This window comes from Bubalus kerabau, chromosome 12 (assembly GCF_029407905.1).
Source record: "Bubalus kerabau isolate K-KA32 ecotype Philippines breed swamp buffalo chromosome 12, PCC_UOA_SB_1v2, whole genome shotgun sequence".
Taxonomy (NCBI): domain Eukaryota; kingdom Metazoa; phylum Chordata; class Mammalia; order Artiodactyla; family Bovidae; genus Bubalus; species Bubalus kerabau.
This window is the reverse complement of record NC_073635.1, coordinates 26769830-26791427: the sequence shown is the minus strand read 5'-3', so window position 1 is coordinate 26791427 and position 21598 is coordinate 26769830. Positions and strand designations below refer to the sequence as shown.

The 21598-nt window shown below is 32.7% G+C and overlaps 1 protein-coding gene across 5 annotated transcripts in view; it reads left to right on the top strand.

Annotated features, from left to right (window-relative positions):
• NBEA (neurobeachin) overlaps window positions 1–21598 on the top strand; it is a 661454-nt gene that overhangs the window by 216895 nt on the left and 422961 nt on the right. For all 5 annotated transcript variants that reach the window (XM_055542371.1, XM_055542373.1, XM_055542372.1 and 2 more), the window contains exons 25-29: window positions 4942–5122; window positions 7383–7513; window positions 11587–11694; window positions 15661–15829; window positions 17280–17375. In XM_055542371.1, coding sequence (XP_055398346.1) covers window positions 4942–5122; window positions 7383–7513; window positions 11587–11694; window positions 15661–15829; window positions 17280–17375 — 685 coding nt within the window. The remainder of the gene's footprint in view (window positions 1–4941; window positions 5123–7382; window positions 7514–11586; window positions 11695–15660; window positions 15830–17279; window positions 17376–21598) is intronic.

Below are 21598 nucleotides of genomic sequence, written 5' to 3'. Positions count from 1 at the left end.
GAGTATAGATATACATTATTTGTGTTATACTGACACCTTGAACTTGAAGAATATTGGAGTTTCAGTTTTATCTCGATTATGTAAAATGTTATGTAGCATAGAAAATAAGTTACAAAATAGTTGCAAGTCTTCAAATTAGAACAATAGTTGAACTTAAATAGTCAGCTAAAGAAATTTTTTTTTCTTTTTCTTTTTTTTTTTTTTTTTACACAGGGTTATTGTTACCATCTTTCTAAATTCCATATATATGCGTTAGTATACTGTATTGGTGTTTTTCTTTCTGGCTTACTTCACTCTGTATAAAGAAATTTAAAACTCTTAGTATGTAGCTTGACTAGTCTGGTTTTGGGAAGGAGCATTATTTTTCTTTGGGCTTCCCAGGTGGCTCTAGTGGCAAAGAACCTGCCATCCAATGCAGGAGACATAAGAGACGCAGGTTCAATCCCTGGGTTGGGAAGATCCACTGGAGGAGGAAATGGCAACCCACTCCAGTATTCTTGCCTAGAGAGTTCATCCCAAGGACAGAGGAGCCTGGCGGGCTACAGTCCATAGGGTTGCAAAGAGTTGGACACAACTGAAGCAACTGTTCTTGAGGTTTTGAAGTTAATGTTTCTATCACTAGTCAGTTGAATCCTCTCACTTATTTTCTACACTTTGTTCCAAGTTGGTCATGAATGGAAAGCAAGGAATTGGAGGGAAAAAATGAAGATAAACAAAGAGCATTGATCAGCTACAAATTGCATAGTCACTTCAGGGTTGTGGTCAACCATTTTGGTCAACCATACTGAGTGTTTAGAATTTCATTCAGTTTCATTCTCTGTTACAGAAAAATAATAAAGACTGATATTTCTGCCTTTCCTAATAGTTTTATAATCATAAGAATGAAGAGCAACCATTTCTGGCAAAAAATAAAGATAAGGACTTAGTTTTAGTTTTTTACTTTTTCTTACCATTATTAGAAAATGTAGCTAATAAATTTGGAAAAACCACTAATAATTTTTTTGTTTTGTTTTGTTTATCTCATAACACTTACTATACTTCAGTATTCTCAGAATGCTTTTAAATGTTCTCCTGTACTCAGACGGCAAAGAATCCACCTGCAATGCAAGAGACCTGGGTCAATCCCAGAGTCAGGAAGATTCCCTGGAGAAAGGATTAGCTACCCATTCCAGTATTTCTTGCCTGGAGAATCCCATGGACAGAGTAGCCAGGTTGGCTATAGTCCATGTGATCGCAAAGAGCTGGAATCGACTGAGTGACTAAGCACAGCACAGCACCCACTCTTTGAAAATAGTGTTTAGAAATTTATGCCTACATATAATGTCAAAAATCAAAGATTAAGAACAGTTGTTGACTTTATCATGAAACTTAATTCTATCCAGTTTTTTAAAATAGAAACGTGGTACAAAGTCTCTGATTATCTTAGTTCACATACAGTCTTGTTTAGTGTATCAGTAAGTTCTTTTCTAGCAAAGGAGAGTGGTTTTTAAGTTAGAATCACTCAAATATTTTATTATCTAACTAATTCCTGGAGATTTTGTTTTATAAGAAGGGCTCCAAATATTTTAGGAAACAAAATAGCATTATTCCTTAATGAAAATTTTAGAAGGTATTGGTATAGTTTATTTTTCTAAGTTGTTTCTGCTTAAACTGATAGTAAGTTAGGGCTTTTACAGAGACATTATGTCAGTTTGCTTATTGAAATGTTTCCTTGGTCATTTTTTAGGAAAAGATATTTATTTTGTAAAATAGAATTTGCATATTTATAATATATGAACTTTATTTACATATGTATTATTTGGGAAGTTACTCTAATGGAAAAAATAAATAGAAGTCTATTTGATATTTAATCTTAATCATACATAATTTATAAAATGAATATCTCTTCTGAGTATTTTTGCTTTTAATAAAATAATCAAATATAATTTTTAATATATTATTTTATGTTTCAATTTTACATTGTATTTTCATTTAATTTTAATGATTTTCTTTTCTTGTACTTTTTTTGGTCTGTTGTCTGTTTTGTCTAATGCATGTCCAGGGTTCTAAGGTTAGTATTACTTTAGTAATTTTTCAGGTTTTCAGTTTTAAATTTTATTTTTGCTTATTTATGAAATTTTTGACTTGGTTATATTTTGAGTTTCCATACCATCTTTAACATTAGGCACATTTTTGGTATATTTGAAAGATTCAACAGAGGGTTATTTTCTCAATGCACTGATGAATTACTGTTTTATTATTCACACTAATCTTTAGACTAAACTGTCATAATATAATGAAAACAATAATATTTCAGTCATATGTACCATCAGATTTTAACTGGTGCCACTGAAAGAAAATTGGATAGAATATATATTAAGGTTTAATAATAATCATATGTGGATGTTCTTTATTTTTAGACCTATATTATGATGTTTATATAACATTTCATCATATTTATAAATTGCTTTTAATTAGAATTAATGGGCACTTCCTTTTAGGTTATTAGTTGTGTTAAGAATACTTATTATTTTAAAATTTTATTTTGTTTAGTCAAAAATAGCAGTTTGGCAAATTTCATGGATGATTAATAATGCTTTTATAATGTCTACATAATTTATTAATTTAAAATTGAATATTTTGATGTTTACACTTTATAGACTCTAAAAGACTTCAAAATAAAATCATTAATTAATAAAATAAGTTAGATTTCCCATAATTTTCCTAATTCAAAATGATGAATTTGAGAATCCATGTATAGATATCCTAAAATTCTAATATTTTGAAAGTTTTCAGAATGCTAATAGGCCTAAGCAATGGCCAGATCTTCCATTCCATTGTAAAACACTTATGTTGATAACAGATTTTAAAAGGAAGTTTTATATAAAATTTCATTTTTTGCCTTTATTGTATTATGATAACAGATTTTTAATTCATGCTATGAAATGATGCTGTATATTAGTGAAGTGCTGGCAAATAATGAATCTTTATTTTTAAAAACATCCTAGTAATGAAATTAATCATTTCTTTAGGCCATAGAAGCTGAATTGGCATAATGTTATAAATCAACAGTTGAAAAAAAATTGTCTATTTCCAAGCTCCTCTTAGAGGGAATGTTTTAACAATATTTTGATGTTAAATGGAAGGGATAAAGGTTGTTCTTTTTTATTACCCATGTATAATTGTTTAGTTATATAAGTGGGAGAAGGCAATGGCAACCCACTTCAGTACTCTTGCCTGGGAAATCCCATGGAGGGAGGAGCCTGGTAGGCTGGAGTCCATGAGGTCTCTAAGAGTCGGACACGACTGAGCGACTTCACTTTCCCTTTTCACTTTCATGCATTGGAGAAGGAAATGGCAACCCACTCCAGTGTTCTTGCCTGGAGAATCCCAGGGACGGGGGAGCCTGGTGGGCTGCCATCTATGGGGTCGCACAGAGTCGGACATGACTGAAGTGACTTAGCGGCAGCAGTTATATAAGTGCTTACTCTAGTCAGCTATCATTTTTCTTACCCATGTTTTAAACAAGAAGTGTTGAAGATGTTGTTTTTGAATAGGTTTCCTGCTGACATTTCCCTGTTAATGTGAGTGGGTGTATGTCTGTGTAGAATGATGGGTGTGAATAGTGTCAAATGAAGCATTAAATAGGAGCAGATACCTATAATACATGCTTACTTTGTAGTTGAATTTATCATTTGGTGAAAAAGTAAAGTTAATCAGTATGGCTAGCTTGCCCATTTTCAGATGATTTAAACAGTAGTATTTTTTATTTATAAAGTATTCCTTACTTTTCTGTGTTTTTGAGGCACTGAGAAAATGAGGCTTAGTGATAATGAACCAGGAGAAGGCAATGGCAACCCACTCCAGTACTCTTGCCTGGAAAATCCCATGGATGTAGAAGCCTGGTAGGCTGCAGTCCATGGGGTCGCTAAGAGTCGGACACGACAGAGTAGCTTCACTTTCACTTTTCACTTTCATGCATTGGAGAAGGAAATGGCAACCCACTCCAGTGTTTTTGCCTGGAGAATCCCAGGGACAGCAGAGCCTGGTGGGCTGCCAATCTCTGGGGTCGCACAGAGTCAGACACGACTAAAGTGACTTAGCAGCAGGAGCATCATAATGAACCAAAATAATTAAAATCTTATACAACATACAATGAAAAATAAAAGAAGAAATATTGCTATTGCTTGTAAGATGCAAAGTTATATATCTTACAAAACAGAATACTTTGTACCATTTCCTTCCAAAGCAGAAAATTGTATTTTAGCATAGACAATATTTTAGTGAAAGTACAGCTTTGCCAATCTAAAATGCTACTAATTCTTCTCATTGCTAGTGTCACTGATTAATAGTGGTAGAGGAATTCATGATCTTGAGTATTTTTACCCTAGATTTTTGTTACTCATACAAGGTACCTAGTGGTTTCTTACTCATTTATTCTGAAATGGATAAGAAATTATCATGTATTCTAATTGGACCATTGACAGTTGTCTCCCTTTGATATCAAATGAAAGTGCCATATATCTTTCCTATTATCATACATTCATAGGAAAGAAAAATTAGCATATTTTTACAAATAAGAATGAGGATTTTAGGAAAGAAATATGAGTTGCATGTCTTTGTTAACAAACTTAGAACAAAACTAGTATAAATATTTACATTGATTATTTCTAAGTGTCTTTATGAAATGATCTTAAGTTTGGAATGTAGTGTTTAAAGTAATGATATTTAAATCTAACATTGATTTTAAAAATAAATTTTTTCTTTATTTGAAGTTAATTCATAGCTAAGCTAGTAAACTTGATAATCACCTCTTACACTACATGGAATTACTTTATGATTTATAGCTTATTTTGTTTACAAAATATACTAAATATACTAAACTACTTTTAAGCTGCAGTATGTATGTGCATGTATTATATTTCCAAATTTTAAACAAGATTTATATCTACTTTTTTAAAGACGGAATTGGAAAATATTGAAGTGACACAAGGCATGTCAGCTGAAACAGCAGTAACTTTCCTCAGCCGATTGATGGCTATGGTTGATGTACTTGTATTTGCCAGTTCTCTAAATTTTAGTGAGATTGAAGCTGAAAAAAACATGTCTTCTGGAGGTTTAATGCGACAGTGCCTAAGGCTAGGTAAGTCTGTTAAGAATAATGGTGCATGTTAAATAATTACCTACAGATTATTTTTTTATATTCTGTGATACATAAAGTATCAGTGATACAATTTGATTATGTAATATAGAATTTCTAAATTAAAAAAATATAATATCATCACATTGGAGATTTCATGGAATAAATCTTTAATGGATTCTAATTTGAAGCTGAAGTTCCAACACTTTGGCCACCTGATGTGAAGAGCTGACTCATTGAAAAAGACCATGATGCTGGGAAAGATTGAAGACAGAAGGAGAAGGGGGCGGCAGAGGATTGAGATGGTTAGATAATATCCTGACTTAATGGACTGTGAATTTGTCCACAATGGGAGAGAGTGAAGGATAGGAAAGTCTGGTGTGCTACAGTCCGTGGGGTTGCAGAGTCGGACACAACTTAGCAACTGAACAACAATGAAATTTGAAATAAAGTCAATGTCGAATATATTTTGAGCTCTTTCAAAATCAGTAGAACAATAGCAATTTTCATTGAAGTGATTTTAATGTAAATCCATTTATGAATTCTTTTTTTTTTTCTGTAAATGAATACACAGGCCAGTTATCCTGAGCCCACAAATACATCAGAAAACCAATAGTGTAGCTTTATAAACAATGCTAAAGGTTAAAATTGACTATGCCAGTCTCACTGTTTTTCAGAATGAACATTAAATACTAGTAGATATTACTATAGCTATGATTTTTTTGTTGCTATCTTGTGTTACAAATAAAATTTACCCCTGAAAACTCTTGGTAAATTTGACCAATTCCTTAGGCAGTATTCATTCTTACATCTTTTACCTTTTATAAAGGCAAAATTTAATTTTACTGTTTATAGTCTTTACAGGGGACCAGACAACTACTGTTTTTAGAGAAAAATGGCTACTGTTCATACTTGCCTTAGAGTGTGAACAGGGAGGATATGAGAAAGTCAGGCATTTGATAGGATGTTCTTACATGTATTCTTTTCACCCATTATTTAAAAAGTTATGTAAAAATCTTCATATGTATAGTTTCAGGGTACAAGTTTCTGATCCAAGAAAGGAATAAGAACTTGATTTAAGAATGGTGGAATAAATCTACTTTTTACTGCTATTTTGTATTTCCTGTGACGAATCATTTCATATCCTATTAGGGAAAGATTGACCATATGGATAACTTCAGCCAAGAGGTGTAGGATTATTTACTGTGGGCCATATGGACATTTCCATTGGTATTTAATAATAGCTGACAGATTGAGCTTTGTGAGAAAGAGAAATATTTTTTAATGCCTAAATATCTTAAAAACAGCATTTATTTGGTTATTGATAACTTTTATTTCTGAATATATTCCTAAGTTTTACTGCTGATTTCATTTTTAAAATGATAATTTTTAGCAGATTTGGTTTTTATCATTCACAGGGAATTTTTATAAGTGAGTAATAATGAGGTAAACAATTATGTATCAATATGTATTGTTTACTCTTCTAAGCACTTTGCATATATCGATCCAGCTAATCCTCAGGGTAGTCCTCTAAGGAAGTCATTGTGTTTATACTCATTTTACATATGAGGAGACTGAGGCATAGGTAGTTGAAGCAGCTAGCCCAAGATCACATAGCTCATAAGTGGCAAAGCCAGATTTCAAGTTTATGTGGACTGATTCCAAAATTTATACTATTTATTACTATGCTTTGCTGCTTCTTATAATAATTAAGTAAACAGAAAGTGAGTATGTAATTATTGAATGTGCTGCTTGATGAAGGTGACTTTGCCACCATGAAAACAAGTTGATATTGGCACTTGTGAGACTTGGCTATATGGAGTACCTCTTTATTATTGCCTAAAATGGGGAGCCGTGCTCTGCATAGTCACTAAGATGGTCAAATTATGGGCAGATAATTATTATTTTAAAAAATCATCAAATATGAGTATGTTTTTAATTTTAATTCATAAATTTAAGAATTTTGAAGGATGGAAGGCGATAGAATAGGGAGGAGCCTCAAATATCCTAGTAGTGTTGTACTTCTTGAGTTGGTTGATAGTTTATGGTAATTTGTTTTCACTTTTTTAATTACCTGAATATTTTTGTGTGCTTTTCATTACTGTATTTTCTAATTAAAAATATTTATTGATCTGGTTGATTTTAAGAACCATAGTGGGATGGTGAAAGTTGAAAGAAAGAAAAAATAGAACCAAACAACTTTTAAAAACAGCATCAGAGTCAACAATTTATATTAATAATATGCTTTCATTTTTTAAAATAGTTTGCTGTGTTGCTGTGAGAAACTGTTTAGAATGTCGGCAGAGACAGAGAGACAGAGGGAACAAATCTTCCCATGGAAGCAGTAAACCTCAAGAAGCTCCCCAAGGTGTGACTGCCACAGCAGCTTCCAAGGTAATTAAACATTTTCTAAGTTAAATATAATTTACTTTTTTTTTTAAGTTTCTGAGCACAAAGTGACAAGGAGTCTCCTGTGCTGGCTTCTCTTCTTCCGAATTGTTAGGCTTCCCTGGTGGCTCAGACACTAAAGAATTGGCCTGCAATGCACAGACCTGGATTCAGTCTCTGGATCGGGAAGATCCCTTGGAGAAGGGAATGGCTATCCACTCCAGTATTCTTGCCTGGAGAATTCCATGGACAGAGGAGCCTGATGGGCTCCAGTCCACTGAGTCACAAAGAGTCAGACACAACTGAGCAACTAACACTTTCATTTTTCAAAGGAAGATTCTAGTAATTTCTAATTCATAGAATTCTTATAAAGATTGTATCAGTTCATAGCACTGAAAAGTTCTTAACTATTACTAGCTTCAGTAGTTAAATTTTCACCGAGTTCAGTGTATGAATAATGCACTTTTTAAATGGTTGTGCTTTGGGGGATAGAATTCCCATGGCATTCAACAAAAATTATTGAATGCCCATGAAATGAATATGTGGTATGCAGTATTTCAGAATGCAGCAGTGATTGTCATTCTAAATTGGCTCTATTTAACATATGTTTATTGGAGAAGGAAATGGCAAACCACTCCAGTGTTCTTGCCTGGAGAATTCCAGGGACGGGGGAGCCTTCTGGGCTGCCGACTCGCACAGAGTCAGACAGGACTGAAGCGAGTTAGCAGCAGCGGCGGCGGCAGCAGCAACATGTGTTTATATTTGATTTGACCATTTGCATCACTTCCAAAGTTTCAGTAATGATTTTTAGGTCCTGTATGTTTGTTGCTTACTTCAGCTACAGCTTGGAATCTCTTACCCTTGCTTTTACTATTTTATTTTAGTCACACTGGAGACTTCATTCAGTTCATCAGAAGAATTTTTTTAACCTTTTAACTTTTGCATAGCTTTGTTTTTCTTCAGGTTCCCATCCTTATTTTTCACCCCAGTAAATATGTTCCACTTTTGGTGTTACCTTAAGTTCAACTTTGAGTAAAATGTTTTCTAATACCTTCACTGCCAACTCAGTCTAGAGGAGGTTCCTTTGTTTGATACTTCTGTAAAACCCAGTATGTTTCTTACCACTCACACTACTTGTAATTAAATGTTTGACACTGACTAGTGAAGGTTCAATAAGTGAAGGTACGAAGAGTTTAATTCATTAAAAAAATTCTGTCGCTTCAAACTTTTGCAGTTTTCAGTCAGAACAACCACACATTTAGTGTATCTGTATCATAGCCTCTTTCTTTTTCACTACTGTTAGAGACACATTCCTAGAATAATTAAACCATATATTTTACTGTTGACAAGTCTCCACAAAGCCTCCATTGCTTAGAAAATTAAATGCAAACACATTAGCAGTGTTGCTTCTACTTATTTGTGTAGGCACAGGAGACTGTACGTTACTTGAGTGTGTTCGTATCTTTTACATCTTTTCAATTGCAGATTGTGTATAGCATTGTGAATACTTTATAAAAGAGCACAAACTCTAGAATCAAACAGTTCGGAGTTTGTATCTTGCCTCTACCACTTACTGGTTTTGTGAAATGAAACAAATTTCTTAGTCTCTTGTTCCTCAATTTTCCAGTCTTTAAAGTGGACATATATCTTAATTTGTATGGTGTTTGTATGAATTAAATAAAAAACAGTAATATGTTAAAGTACTTAGTAATTTGAGAAATGAAGTGAGCATTTAATTAATGGTAATTCCTTTCTTCTCTCTAGGAGTTAACCAATCAATATTTATGTCATGAAATAAATAAGTTAGTATTTTTGAGTGCTGAGATCTTAAAGGTGACTATAGTTATTAATTCAGTATATAATGGGGAACTTTTCAGGCCTGTCAAACCAAGTATTAGGTTGGTGCAAACGTAATTGTTCAGCAAATCAATGAGCTGCACCAAAAACTGCAACGCCTGCAGCCAGTGTTGGTCAACAAAAAGTGCCCAGTTTTTCTCCACAACAACACCTGACTACACGTTGCACAACCAACACTTCAAATGTTGAATGGATTGAACTTCAAAGTTTTGCCTCAGCTGCCTTATTCACCTGACTTACAACCTCACTTCTTCAAGCCTCTCAACAACTTTTTGCAGGGAAAACCGGTTCCACAACCAGCAAGAGGCAGAAAACTTTTCCAAGAGTTCATCGAATCCTGAAACACATATTTTTATGCTACAGGAATAAGCAAAACTTATTTCTTGCTGGCAAAATGTGTTGATTGTAATGGTTCCTGTTTTCAATAATAAAGATGTGTTTGAGCCTAGTTATAATGCTTTAAAATTCATGATCTGAAACCACAATTACTTGTATACCAACCTAATAGTACACTGATGATAGACTATGGACAGAAAAGCTCAATGAGCAGGAAATTATGGTAATTGAGCTAGTCAGTCCTTTTAGCAAGAACCTTGGCAATGAAAATTAGATTATAAATTATGGTTACAGAACTATTAGAGGAAAAGTTGACTTGGTAAGAAAACATATTTCAAAACAGAGAATCAGTGAACCCAGTTTGTGAGAGTTGTTTCCCTATTTTTATGCATTTTTAATGTGGCACTTGAGTAAGTAAACCATGCTGCTGCTGCTGCTAAGTCGCTTCAGTTGTGTCCGACTCTGTGCGACCCCATAGACGGCAGCCCACCAGGCTCCCCCGTCCCTGGGATTCTCCAGGCGAGAACACTGGAGTGGGTTGCCATTTCCTTCTCCAATGCATGAAAGTGAAAAGTGAAAGTGAAGTCACTCAGTTGAGTCTGACTCTGTGTGACCCCATGGACTGCAGCCCACCAGGCTCCCCCGCCCATGGGATTTCCCAGGCAAGAGTACTGGAGTGGGTTGCCATTGTAGTTAACAATAATTTCAATGTGTTACGAACCTGAGTGGACTTGTATTAGCCCCACATTTTCTTTCGGCCTCATTTTTTATATTTTCTAAAAAGGAGATATTAAATAAGATTTTCCTACAAAACACATCTCTAATTAGATTATGGACATATAAGTACTTTGTAAACTGTAAAGTAGTATGTAGATTAAAATATATGTAATTTTTTCAGCTATATTGTAAATAGTATATTATTTCTTTAATCATCCTTTGATAAAGATCATTAGCCTATTATTTAAATATTAAAGCCAAGCTCACCTAAGCTTATATAGCTGGTAAGTTTTGGAATTGTAATGGAAGTAAAGTAACTATCAACCTTTAAATACTGTACGCTTTTGTGCTGCAAGAGAATCAAATATTTTAATTTAAGAGGGGAATAGTATAATTGAGGTTTATAGAAAATAGAAGGAGGTCTATTATTAAATAGAGTTACTTTTATATGCAGGAGTTGTATTTGATACTTTACATATATTATCTAATTTAATTCACACAATTCTTATGTTTTGTAAGTGAAAAAGTACTTGACTGAGTTTCAGGGATCTTGACTGTCTTACGAGTTTACTATGTGACATGTTACCTAAAATTTGTGGATTTTTGTGTCTTCAGATATAAAAAGGATTTTAGTGGTAATGATCTTTAATGTCTTTTAGCTTTAATATTAAGGCCATGAGTAAAACATTTTTTGCTTACCTTTTTTGACTTTTTGTGGATCATGGAATGCTTTCACAGATGAAATCTCATATAATAATGTAATATAATAATCTCATATATTATGAAAACATGACGAATAAATGAACCTGATGACTTAAAGAGGCTTGTTAACTAGAGGTAGGGAATGTAAAGCCTAGAAAAAGTTAGTAACAAGTTTGAAGTTGCACAGGAGAGATTTGAGCCCAGAGTAAAAGTTTAGTCTTTTTTTCTGCCACAGTCCTCCAGCCTTTCTTTATCTATAGCGGTAGCTATGCAGGTGAAGAACAAGAACACTAGTAAGTGAAACCATGGTAAAAGTAGAAGAGAACAGTCAATAAATATTGTTCAATCAGTAGAGAAGGTAAAGTGTGTGGCCAGTTTAATTACAAAATTGAAGGTATTATTAATAGAAATTAATATAAATTTCTGTATTATACTATTTTTTCACAATTCTCTCTCTCTTTTTTAAGACTCCACTAGAGAATGTTCCAGGTAACCTTTCTCCAATTAAGGATCCCGATAGGCTTCTTCAGGATGTTGATATCAATCGCCTTCGTGCAGTTGTCTTTCGGGATGTGGTGAGTTATGCCTGCTTGATTTCCCAGAGAAAAAAGAAAACTTTTCACTGTAATTTGTATAAAATAATTTAAATTTCATAGGAAACTTGCATTTTAAAACTAAATGTCCTAGTGTCAGGGCTTGTAGGTTTATAATGTGCTTCTGTTTGTAAAATGATTGAGCTTAGCTTTCTCTGAAAGCTTATTCACTTTATTTTTTAATGATGTGAAAATTATAGTTAATTTGTATGTATACTAAGAATGAAGATAACTTCGAAGATTATAACCGATTTTATCTTGAATAACAATTCCTGTCTTTTAGTATTCCTTGCTCCATCTCTAGGTTCTGAATATTTTGTTATTATCAATGTTCCTTATATTATTGGTAAAAGAGATTAATTCACAAAGATGTTCTTGGGAATTACTTTTGGGGGCAATTACTTTGGAGAGAAGAATCTGCATTTAGAAATAGAGACACCAATGGGAATTTGAGTTAGAAAGGTTGTTTAATAGCTTATTGAAAATATAGCTTAAGGATACAGTTTCATAGACTCCTCCAATTATATGATCACTTATTCAAAGTAAGTAAAAATAAGATTGGCCCTTCCACAAATTGTGTAGAAGCATCCATAGCATTTCACAGCAGACTGAATGTTGGTAGTACTTCATACTATAGTTGCTATTTATCAGCAATTTTGGATTCTTTTTTGCTTTTTTTAATTGATGGTTTATGAAACATAGAGATTTATACTTTAAATTTGCATTTAATAATAACTTGGATAGAGTACTTTGTACTTGAGAAAGTGGTTAAAATATTTAATACATACTACATGGTAGAAATATATAATAGAAAAATTTACATTCTTTTTAATGTATATCAGTTCTTATAAATCACTAAGAAAATTGCAACCATACCAACAGAAAAATAGGCAGTAGATATGAAATACGAAAATAAGGTGATAAACATGTGATTTAAAAGTCATTATAACTAGTAGTCAAAGAAATGCAAATTAAAACAAGAGTAAGATATTTTTCGGAGAAGGCAATGGCACCCCACTCCAGTACTCTTGCCTGGAAAATCCCATGGATGGAGGAGCCTGGTAGGCTGCAGTCCATGGGGTCGCTAAGAGTTGGACACGATTGAGCAACTTCACTTTCACTTTTCACTTCCATGTATTGGAGAAGGAAATGGCAACCCGCTCCAGTTTCTTGCCTGGAGAATCCCAGGGACAGTGGAGCCTTATGGGCTGCCGTCTCTGGGGTCACACAGAGTCAGACACAACTGAAGCGACTTAGCAGCAGCAAGATATTTTTACCAAAAACTAAAAATTTAAAATAATACTATCTGTCATTACAAAGGTATACTGAAAGTGCTCTATCATTTATCACTGGTAGGAGTACAAATTGGATAAACTTTATAAATAGCTTTTTACATTGTGCTAAAACTCTTATAAATTTGATGCCTATGACCCATTGGTTCTACTCATATGCTTATCATAGCTGTCTTCAGGAAAATTGGCAGTGTCATAAATATCCAACGCAGAGCGTAATAAATAACAGTATATTCATTTAGCAAGAAGTTATGTAGCTATTAAAATCATATTTTTGAGGGAAACTTTGTGACATGTAAAACACTCATGATATATTGTAAGGGAAAGAAACACTATACAAAAGTACTTAGACTACACAAATGCTGCATTTTTGTGTGTCAAGTATACATACATGCACATGTTCACCTTTATTTAAAAAAAGGCATCCAAATGCTGCCAGTTATTATCTATAGGTAAACACTTTTTATTTTGTACTTTTTAAAATTTTCAGGTTTTTTTAATAATAAACCTGTATTGCTTTCATAATTAATAAAAGTAAAGTAGTTTTTAAAATGGGAGATAAAACACATTAATAGTGTAAAAATCTTGATGTAAGGATCTGCATAATCTGGACGTAGAAGAAAATATTTATGAACAGTTTAACCATTCAGAAATGGGAATTATCCTGAAAAAAAAAAATGTGTTGTGGAAGAATTTTTTTTAAATGATAGATGATTTAAACACGGATCATGTTTTCATCTCCAAGAAACTCACTCAGACCTAACATAGAAGGAATTTATGTTGTGTGACATTGCATTTAAATTGTTAGTAAGTTCTGTATCAGGTTATTATGGTGGATTGTATACTTTTTCTAATATCTATAGATGTTTTGTAACTATTGTATATTGGATAACCCTACAGTGGTTCTTACTAGCTTTCTTCCTGAAGGAAGGGAATTAATGTTCAGGTGTTCCTTCCAAACATCATTGAGGTAATGTAACTTGTGTTCATTCAATTTACACTGTGTATCAGACACATATATATTACCCTCAGCTTTCAGTAAAAGGTTAAGAGAAAGCTAAGACTGAAAAACATTAAGATCACACAGCTAGTATGAAATAGAGTCAGAATCCCAAATTAGGCCTTTGCAAAGCATTCTCTCTCTTTTACCACCATATTTCATAAACTCCAAGAAATGCTTTTTTTCTTTTAAATAATCTCCAGAATTTGAAAGTATTTTTGAATTGTTATATTTTAAAGTCAGGTGTAGGTATTATAAGATTTCTACTTAACCTTTGAATTGTTCAAGTCACTTTATGTTGCCTTAAGTTCAGAAACATATGAGATTTTAAAATTTAGGTATTTAAGGAAAAGTAATGTATTTAAAAGCTGTCTGTTACCCACAGAGTATGAAACACTAAATTCACAATATTTCAGAACAAATGTAATCTATTTTGGTCATTTTCTCCATTACCTATACTAATTCTATTCCAGAGTATTAAGTCATCTTTCTTGTTTGCTTTTTTTTCCTGACAAATGCACATGAATTTTGAGTCTTGTTCACCTAGTGCTGAAATGAAGTAATAAATGTAAAGTGACTGTTTATGGAGTTAATAGACTTTAATGCATGTTTGTTTTCCTTATTTCTGTTTTATCTATGGGCCATGGTAATTACTTGCAGTTTTGGTTTGAAGCATCACTTTTACCTAACTTAGAAAAAAGGCTTAATAACCATCTATTTATGATTCCTTAAATATAGTCTAATCTGAAAATAGTTTTAGAGGTCATTTAACATTTTTATCCCTATAGGATGATTACCTAGGCTTTTTCGATAGAGCTTTCAAGGTTATATGCAGTTCTGCTTCAAAGAAAGAAATAAATAACTATTATCTCTTTATCCTAACATGGTCAGCCTTTTTCAGATCTTTTACCACATCACTGCTATCCTCTGGAATAACTTCGTTTTGTCATTGAGGTTTTGAAATTTGGACCCTCAAATATTGGCTCCCAATCCTGCACTGGAAAAATGAGGTTATTTTTCCAGTACAGAATAGTGTGGCTGTTATTTATTTTTATCTGTTCATGTGTCAAACATTGCATTAGCTTTTTCTGAAACTGCCATATGGAACTTGTATAAAATCCATGCTTTATGCTCCCTGATTTTTATATCTCCCTTATTTTACTCATATTTCCTGCTCAGGTAGTGATATGTTAGAATTGTATCTGTAGTCCAATAGTAACTTTATTCTGTTATTATTTTTCAGCTATAGTATTTGAAACTCTAGACTTTTTTAGCCAGACATTAAATTATTCTTTTCAAACTTGTGCTATCTGCATATCTTATAAATATGCATTCTCTGATGTTATAGAAGTAATAGATACTAGTGAAGAGGATAAATAATAAATTTTGTGGCATATTCAGCAAATTTTTAACATTCTCATTTTTTAAATTATATTTCAACCTATAAATCAGATGATATGTTTCTGGAGTTTTTTTTTTTTTTTTTTAATATATACTTAGATAATACTAACAGTATATACTTAGCAAGTTTTAGCAAAAGTTAAATGTCGTATGTTTTCCTCCATAAAGAAAATAAAACAGGAATAGTTTCTTATACTCTGAGAACTTATACTTAAAATTTTTTGAGTGTCAAAACTACCTTTTCATTTTATGCAGGATGATAGCAAGCAGGCACAGTTCTTAGCTCTAGCTGTTGTTTACTTCATTTCCGTTCTGATGGTTTCCAAGTATCGTGACATTTTAGAACCCCAGCGAGAGACTGCAAGAACTGGAAGCCAACCAGGTAGAAACATCAGACAAGAAATAAATTCACCAACAAGTACAGGTACTTAATATTTGTCTAATTATTTGAATTTTCATCATCATTTATCTCCTTTTTATTTAACTTTTACATCTAGATTTAAACTGGTTCTATTCATAATCATCTCAAGTATTTATAAGGAGGCAGTATATAAATGCCAATTTAATCTTGTTTAATTACACAAAAATGTAGAATGATATTGGCTATATTCTCATTTTATCAAGGTTTTGGGTTTAGTTTTTCTGTTTATTAGCATAAAACATTTATGCTACTACTTAATATACAAATAACTCATATATTTTAAATGTATTATTTTTAACCTTTATAAACATATGAAAGTAGGAGGTCCTTATAGAGTAGTTCAAAACCAACAGTAAGCCAAACTAGAAATCTTTGTAGCCAAGCTCAGTAGCATCTTTCTTTCTTTCTTTCTTTCTGTCTGCCTTTCTTTCTTTCAATATGTGTAGTTATTTCAGTAGCTAAATATTCAGCCAGAGATTTATAATAAACAAACATACACTCTGAATTTTATACCAAAGTTGCATCGACTAAAGTCAGAAATTTCTAGACAGCAGTGAACCGTTTTGGGTCATGTTGTCTTTCTCATCTATAGAAGATGCTTATGTTGTAGGAGTTCATGTATTATTAGCTTTGTTTACGCTGCTTGGAAATGATAAATACATTTTTGGCAACTAATATTTTAATATCACAGGATGCCTTTTGTCTATTGCATTTCCTGCCAGGTGCTTACCTCAAGGTTGTTTCTCTATTGTTTGCAGTGTTGCCTTAGCAGCCCAGTGATTATTTCATGTACCACTAGATTAGTTTGTAATGGAAATTATCCTTCCTAAATAAATGCATATGATATATACATTTATTGAATATTTTAAAAAACGAGTAGAAATTAGTGGTCAAATCTCTGCATTTTGTTTTCCATACTCATATCATATCTCATTTACTTTTTGTTTCTGTGTGGAAATACAGATTATGTTTAACTTTAATTCCTTATTGTTGCATGCTGTATTTATTTTGAGTATATAAACGTGGTATTTCTTTGTAGTATAATCTTACTTTTAACTTTTTACTTGACAAATTAAATGTTATCCTAACATTCCAGTTTCTGTGTTTCAACCATTTAAAACACAGAGACTCTATATGTTAATCAACTGTCTCTTCATTTTTAATGCATTCAGTCGTGTACGTATAAAGCAAGCAATATTTTAGTGAAACCTTCCAGTTCTTATTTTCTTGTGTGTTTGTATGTCTCTGTGTTTGTTGCAAATGACTCTACTTAACAAGTATGTTATTTCCTTTCCCTTAATACATAACTTCTTTCCTTCCTCCAGAGACACGGTCTTTATTGCTAGTACTGTTTGCATGTTGCAGTGATATAGAATTGTCTTGGATCTTCAGTGGACCATGTTGCAGGTTGTTACATGCTGGCTCAAATTTGATTCCATGATTTTCTCCACAGTTGTGGTCATACCATCTATCCCTCATCCAAGTTTGAACCATGGATTCCTTGCCAAGTTAATTCCTGAGCAGAGCTTTGCCCACTCATTTTACAAAGGTAATATTGACCTCATCTCCTGACCTGTTTGGGTATTCTTAAATTTCATCAATTGTTATACAATAACCATTCATTAATATAGTTGTTTATAGACACCTCAGCATATGGCTCAGGTTTCATGGAGATATAATACGTTGTATTTGTACCTGGCTATTGAGAGCAAAATAGTTTTTATATTTGTATTCCCTTGTATTTCTTTAAGTATCATCTTCAAATTAAGGCTGCCTAATTATATGGATAATAAGATGCACAGTGGTGGCATGCAGAAGAGATCACAGAAAAGTCCCACCATGTTATTGGGACCGAATTAGCTCTAAAATGAAGGCTACTGTAGAATGACAAGTAAAAAGATTTTAAACAAGCCTCAAAAACATCACAGTGATCTATAATTATTTAACTTTCTGTCAGAACAAAATTCCAACTCTTTTCAAAGGAATTCAAAAAATTCTTCAATCAATGCAATTATTCAACATTAAGCATTCAATAAAAATTATTAAGTGTGCAAAGAAAAAAAATGTGATGCATAAGCTGGAAACAAAAAAATCAATCAACAGAAGCAGATTCAGAAGGGATACATACATATTGCAGAGTTGTCAGATCAGGCATTCAAACAGCTATTGTTAAGTATGTCCAAGATGTTTTTCAATCTAAGGGAAAAAATTAACATAATACAGAGAAAAATGAAAGCGTTTTTAAAGAACCAATTGAAAGTTTCAGAGATGAAAAATAAAACAGCCAGAATGATGTCTCTGGTTAAGATTAACAGATTATTCTGTGAAGAACAAAGGTGAGCCAAACTCTGCTCCCAACCCCCGACCCAGGATTTTCCTGTGTACACACTCTGCATAATTCCTGGCACAGGGAATATGATGGATGTTATTCTTGTGACTAGGTTATATAGTATATGTTAGCACAGTTGCTTTTAAGAAAAGGCAATTGTACAGATGGCTCAAGTAACCTAATCACAGGAGCCCTGTAAAGGTTGAGAGTTTTCTCTGGCTTGTTTAGAACAGGATGTGAGAGCACCTTGGTGTGAAAGGGATATGACATAAAGTTCTTTGTTGCTGAGCAGCAAAGACCTGAGATTGTGTTGTAGAAGCTGAGAGTACTTCCCGGCTAACAGTCAGCAAGAAAGTGGGGGACTTAAGCCTACAAACATCAACAAACTGAATTCTGCCAATAACAGGAGTAATTTTAGAGAAGGTACCTGAGCTCCAGATGATCACCAGTGTCTTCATCCATCAGCTAATGATATGGAAGATCAACTCATAGAACAAATAAAGCAGGAAAGTGTTTATTATAATTTGAATGCACTGATTTTTTTTATAAATGCAAATTTGAACATAATGATAATATAAAGGGAAAAAATTCTTTTCAGATTTTGGTGCTTACAAAAAGTATCTAACTCTGAGTTGTATAAACTAAGAAGGATTAGACTAGATTAGATGGATTGTTGTCTGGAGTTTGTTTTGTGTAGAAGTCTGTTCTAAAAGGTTAACTGCAGTGACTGGAATATACTCTGGAGTAGTTAACCGGATTCAGAAGCCTGCATCAGAATTATCTGTGCACTGCTTTCTTTATCTAGAAAGGTTTGCTATGAAACAATTTTAGCTGAACTGCACAAAGGTCTTAAGGGTATTTTAAAATTTTGAATTACTTTAAGGCTGATGTGGTGAATTTCCTCTTCTCTTTATTATGTGATAATATGGAAGGTGATCATAAATGACTATCACTGCATGCTGTCATGCAGTGGTTATTAAGAAGAAAAGTTCTGTTGATGATGTTGGAAATGCAAAGTCAATTCATAGTATTTTTGCAAGATAAGAAAATAGTTTCATTACAGTTGTAAATATGTAATAGGGCTGGCTTCTTTGTCAGACATATAATATTTGTTAAATGAACTCAGTACTTTCAAGCAGGAGAGATTGCAGCATGTATCAGAATAGATTAAAGGACAAAAATAAAAGTTATAATTTTGGTAATATGCAGTTTCTACAACATTTTCCATAGTTTAGTAATAATTATTTTAATAATATTATTTAATATTTGATAGTTATTACCAGTAAAGTATCTCAATCTTTAAGTGATCTTAATTTTACTCATCTTGGAAAGTTATCTCCTATCATTTTATGTATTTGATAGAATGTCTTATATTTTTCATTAAAATAAGATTCATAATTAAGACATTTATGAAAATGGAATCTTTAATTGAAATATATGCTTGATTATAACTGTAGGATATAAATTATTGGAATTGAGTGTTGATGAACATTTAGGATGTATTTTGAAGATATAGTATTTCTAGCTTCGTTTTGGATAAAAGTTGTAAAATAGATGCATGTTCTGAGCTCTCGGAATTCTCATTCTGTCAACATACCTCTGTAAAATAGCTTTCTCCATTCTGCATGTTATTGAAACAAAACAAAAATAGACAAGTCGTATGTTATTCCCATGAATACTAATATTGCCATTTCTACTTAGATAAGTTCACAAGCAAAAGTTCATCACACTATAAACTTTAAGTACTTGTATTCCCAATATTTGTTCAAAATGTTTATAGAGACATTTCTTTGGGGGAATCACTCTTTGCTTAAAACTTTTTATTTATTATGTATACTGAAAAAGTTACAAGTATAATGACATTTGTGTAGATTGATCACCTGTGCACACTCTCTCAGTGAACAACATGGATAATATTTGTATTTTTTCCCAATGTTACCTTCATTGTAATGATATTTATTGAAGTTTAAATTTATGTCTATGGAGTCAAATAATACAAGCTATTGTGCTTTATTTTCTGTTTTGAGAAGACTGATCTGGACTGTTTTTCAGCTCCTTCACTTTTCACCCCCTTTTTTTCCCTCATGATTAAGCCTTTTAGAAAATTCTGAACTAGCTCTTTGGCCTCTCTCTTCTTCATCTTTGATAGTTCTTCAGTTCAAAGCCATAGCCCTTCTTTGAGAATTGTATAGTTTCTTCATTGGACTTGTCTCTAGTCTGTTACTGATGACAAAATTTTAAGTAACACTATTATATAAAATAATAAAATAATGTAATGAAGTATAATTTATATTTAATATAATATATTCATATAATAAATCTTTTCTAATAGAGCCAATATAATGATTTTTCTTTCTAAAAATTTCTAATGAATTCCTATAGTTTTGTGAACAAAGTTAAAATGTCTTAATTGTGGCAAGAGTACTCTGGTTCTGACTTTCCTGGATTACTACAATCATCTCTTAAGTGATTTTCTCACCTCTTGTCTTGTTAATCTTTGTTCTTTTTTTTTATAGTTTTGCTGAAGTTCATTTAAAAATATAAATGAGGTTATGTCTCTTTTAACATAAAACATTTCTCATAACATTTAGAGTGAAATATCACAACCTTTGTAACTTCATTTCATGTGGTTCTTGCCTTTGCTCACTATGCCACAATCAAACTTCGTTCTTTAATTATGCCAAGCACTTTCCTGCCTCGTGATCTTTGTTTGTTGTTCTAAGTTTTGGCTCTCTTCCCTATATTTCATATGACTGGAGAGTACTCATTCTTCAGGTGTCTGGTTAAAGGTCATCGCCTCCTCACAGAAGCTTTCCCTGCTACCATAGCGAAGTAGCTTCCACCCACAATAACCTTATTTTCTATCATAGCATCCTTTTTATTTCCTTTCTTGAATTTATACAGTTTATTTATTTGTTTAATTGTCTATTAGAATGTGTGCTTGAAGAAGGTAATCCCTAATCCTAGCATGACACTTGGAAGTTAATACAGTTAGAAAGATGGTAACAATAACCCTGTATACGAGACAGCAAAAGAGACACTGATATATAGAACAGTCTTTTGAACTCTGTGGGAGAGGGAGAGGGTGGGAGGATTTGGGAGAATGGCATTGAAACATGTATAATATCATATGTGAAACAAGTCACCAGTCCAGGTTCGATGCACGATACTGGATGCTTGGGGCTGGTGCACTGGGACAACCCAGAGGGATGGTATGGGGAGGGAGGAGGGAGGAGGGCTCAGGATGGGGAACACGTGTATACCTGTGGCGGATTCATTTTGACATATGGCAAAACCAATATGATATTTTAAAGTTAAAAAATAAAATAAAATAAAAATATTTGTTAAGTAAATGAGTAAGCCACTGAGAATGCTAAACACTTTTTTTTAAAGTTTAATACTGATGGTAGACATAAAATGTATTTAATTAATAAACACTAAAA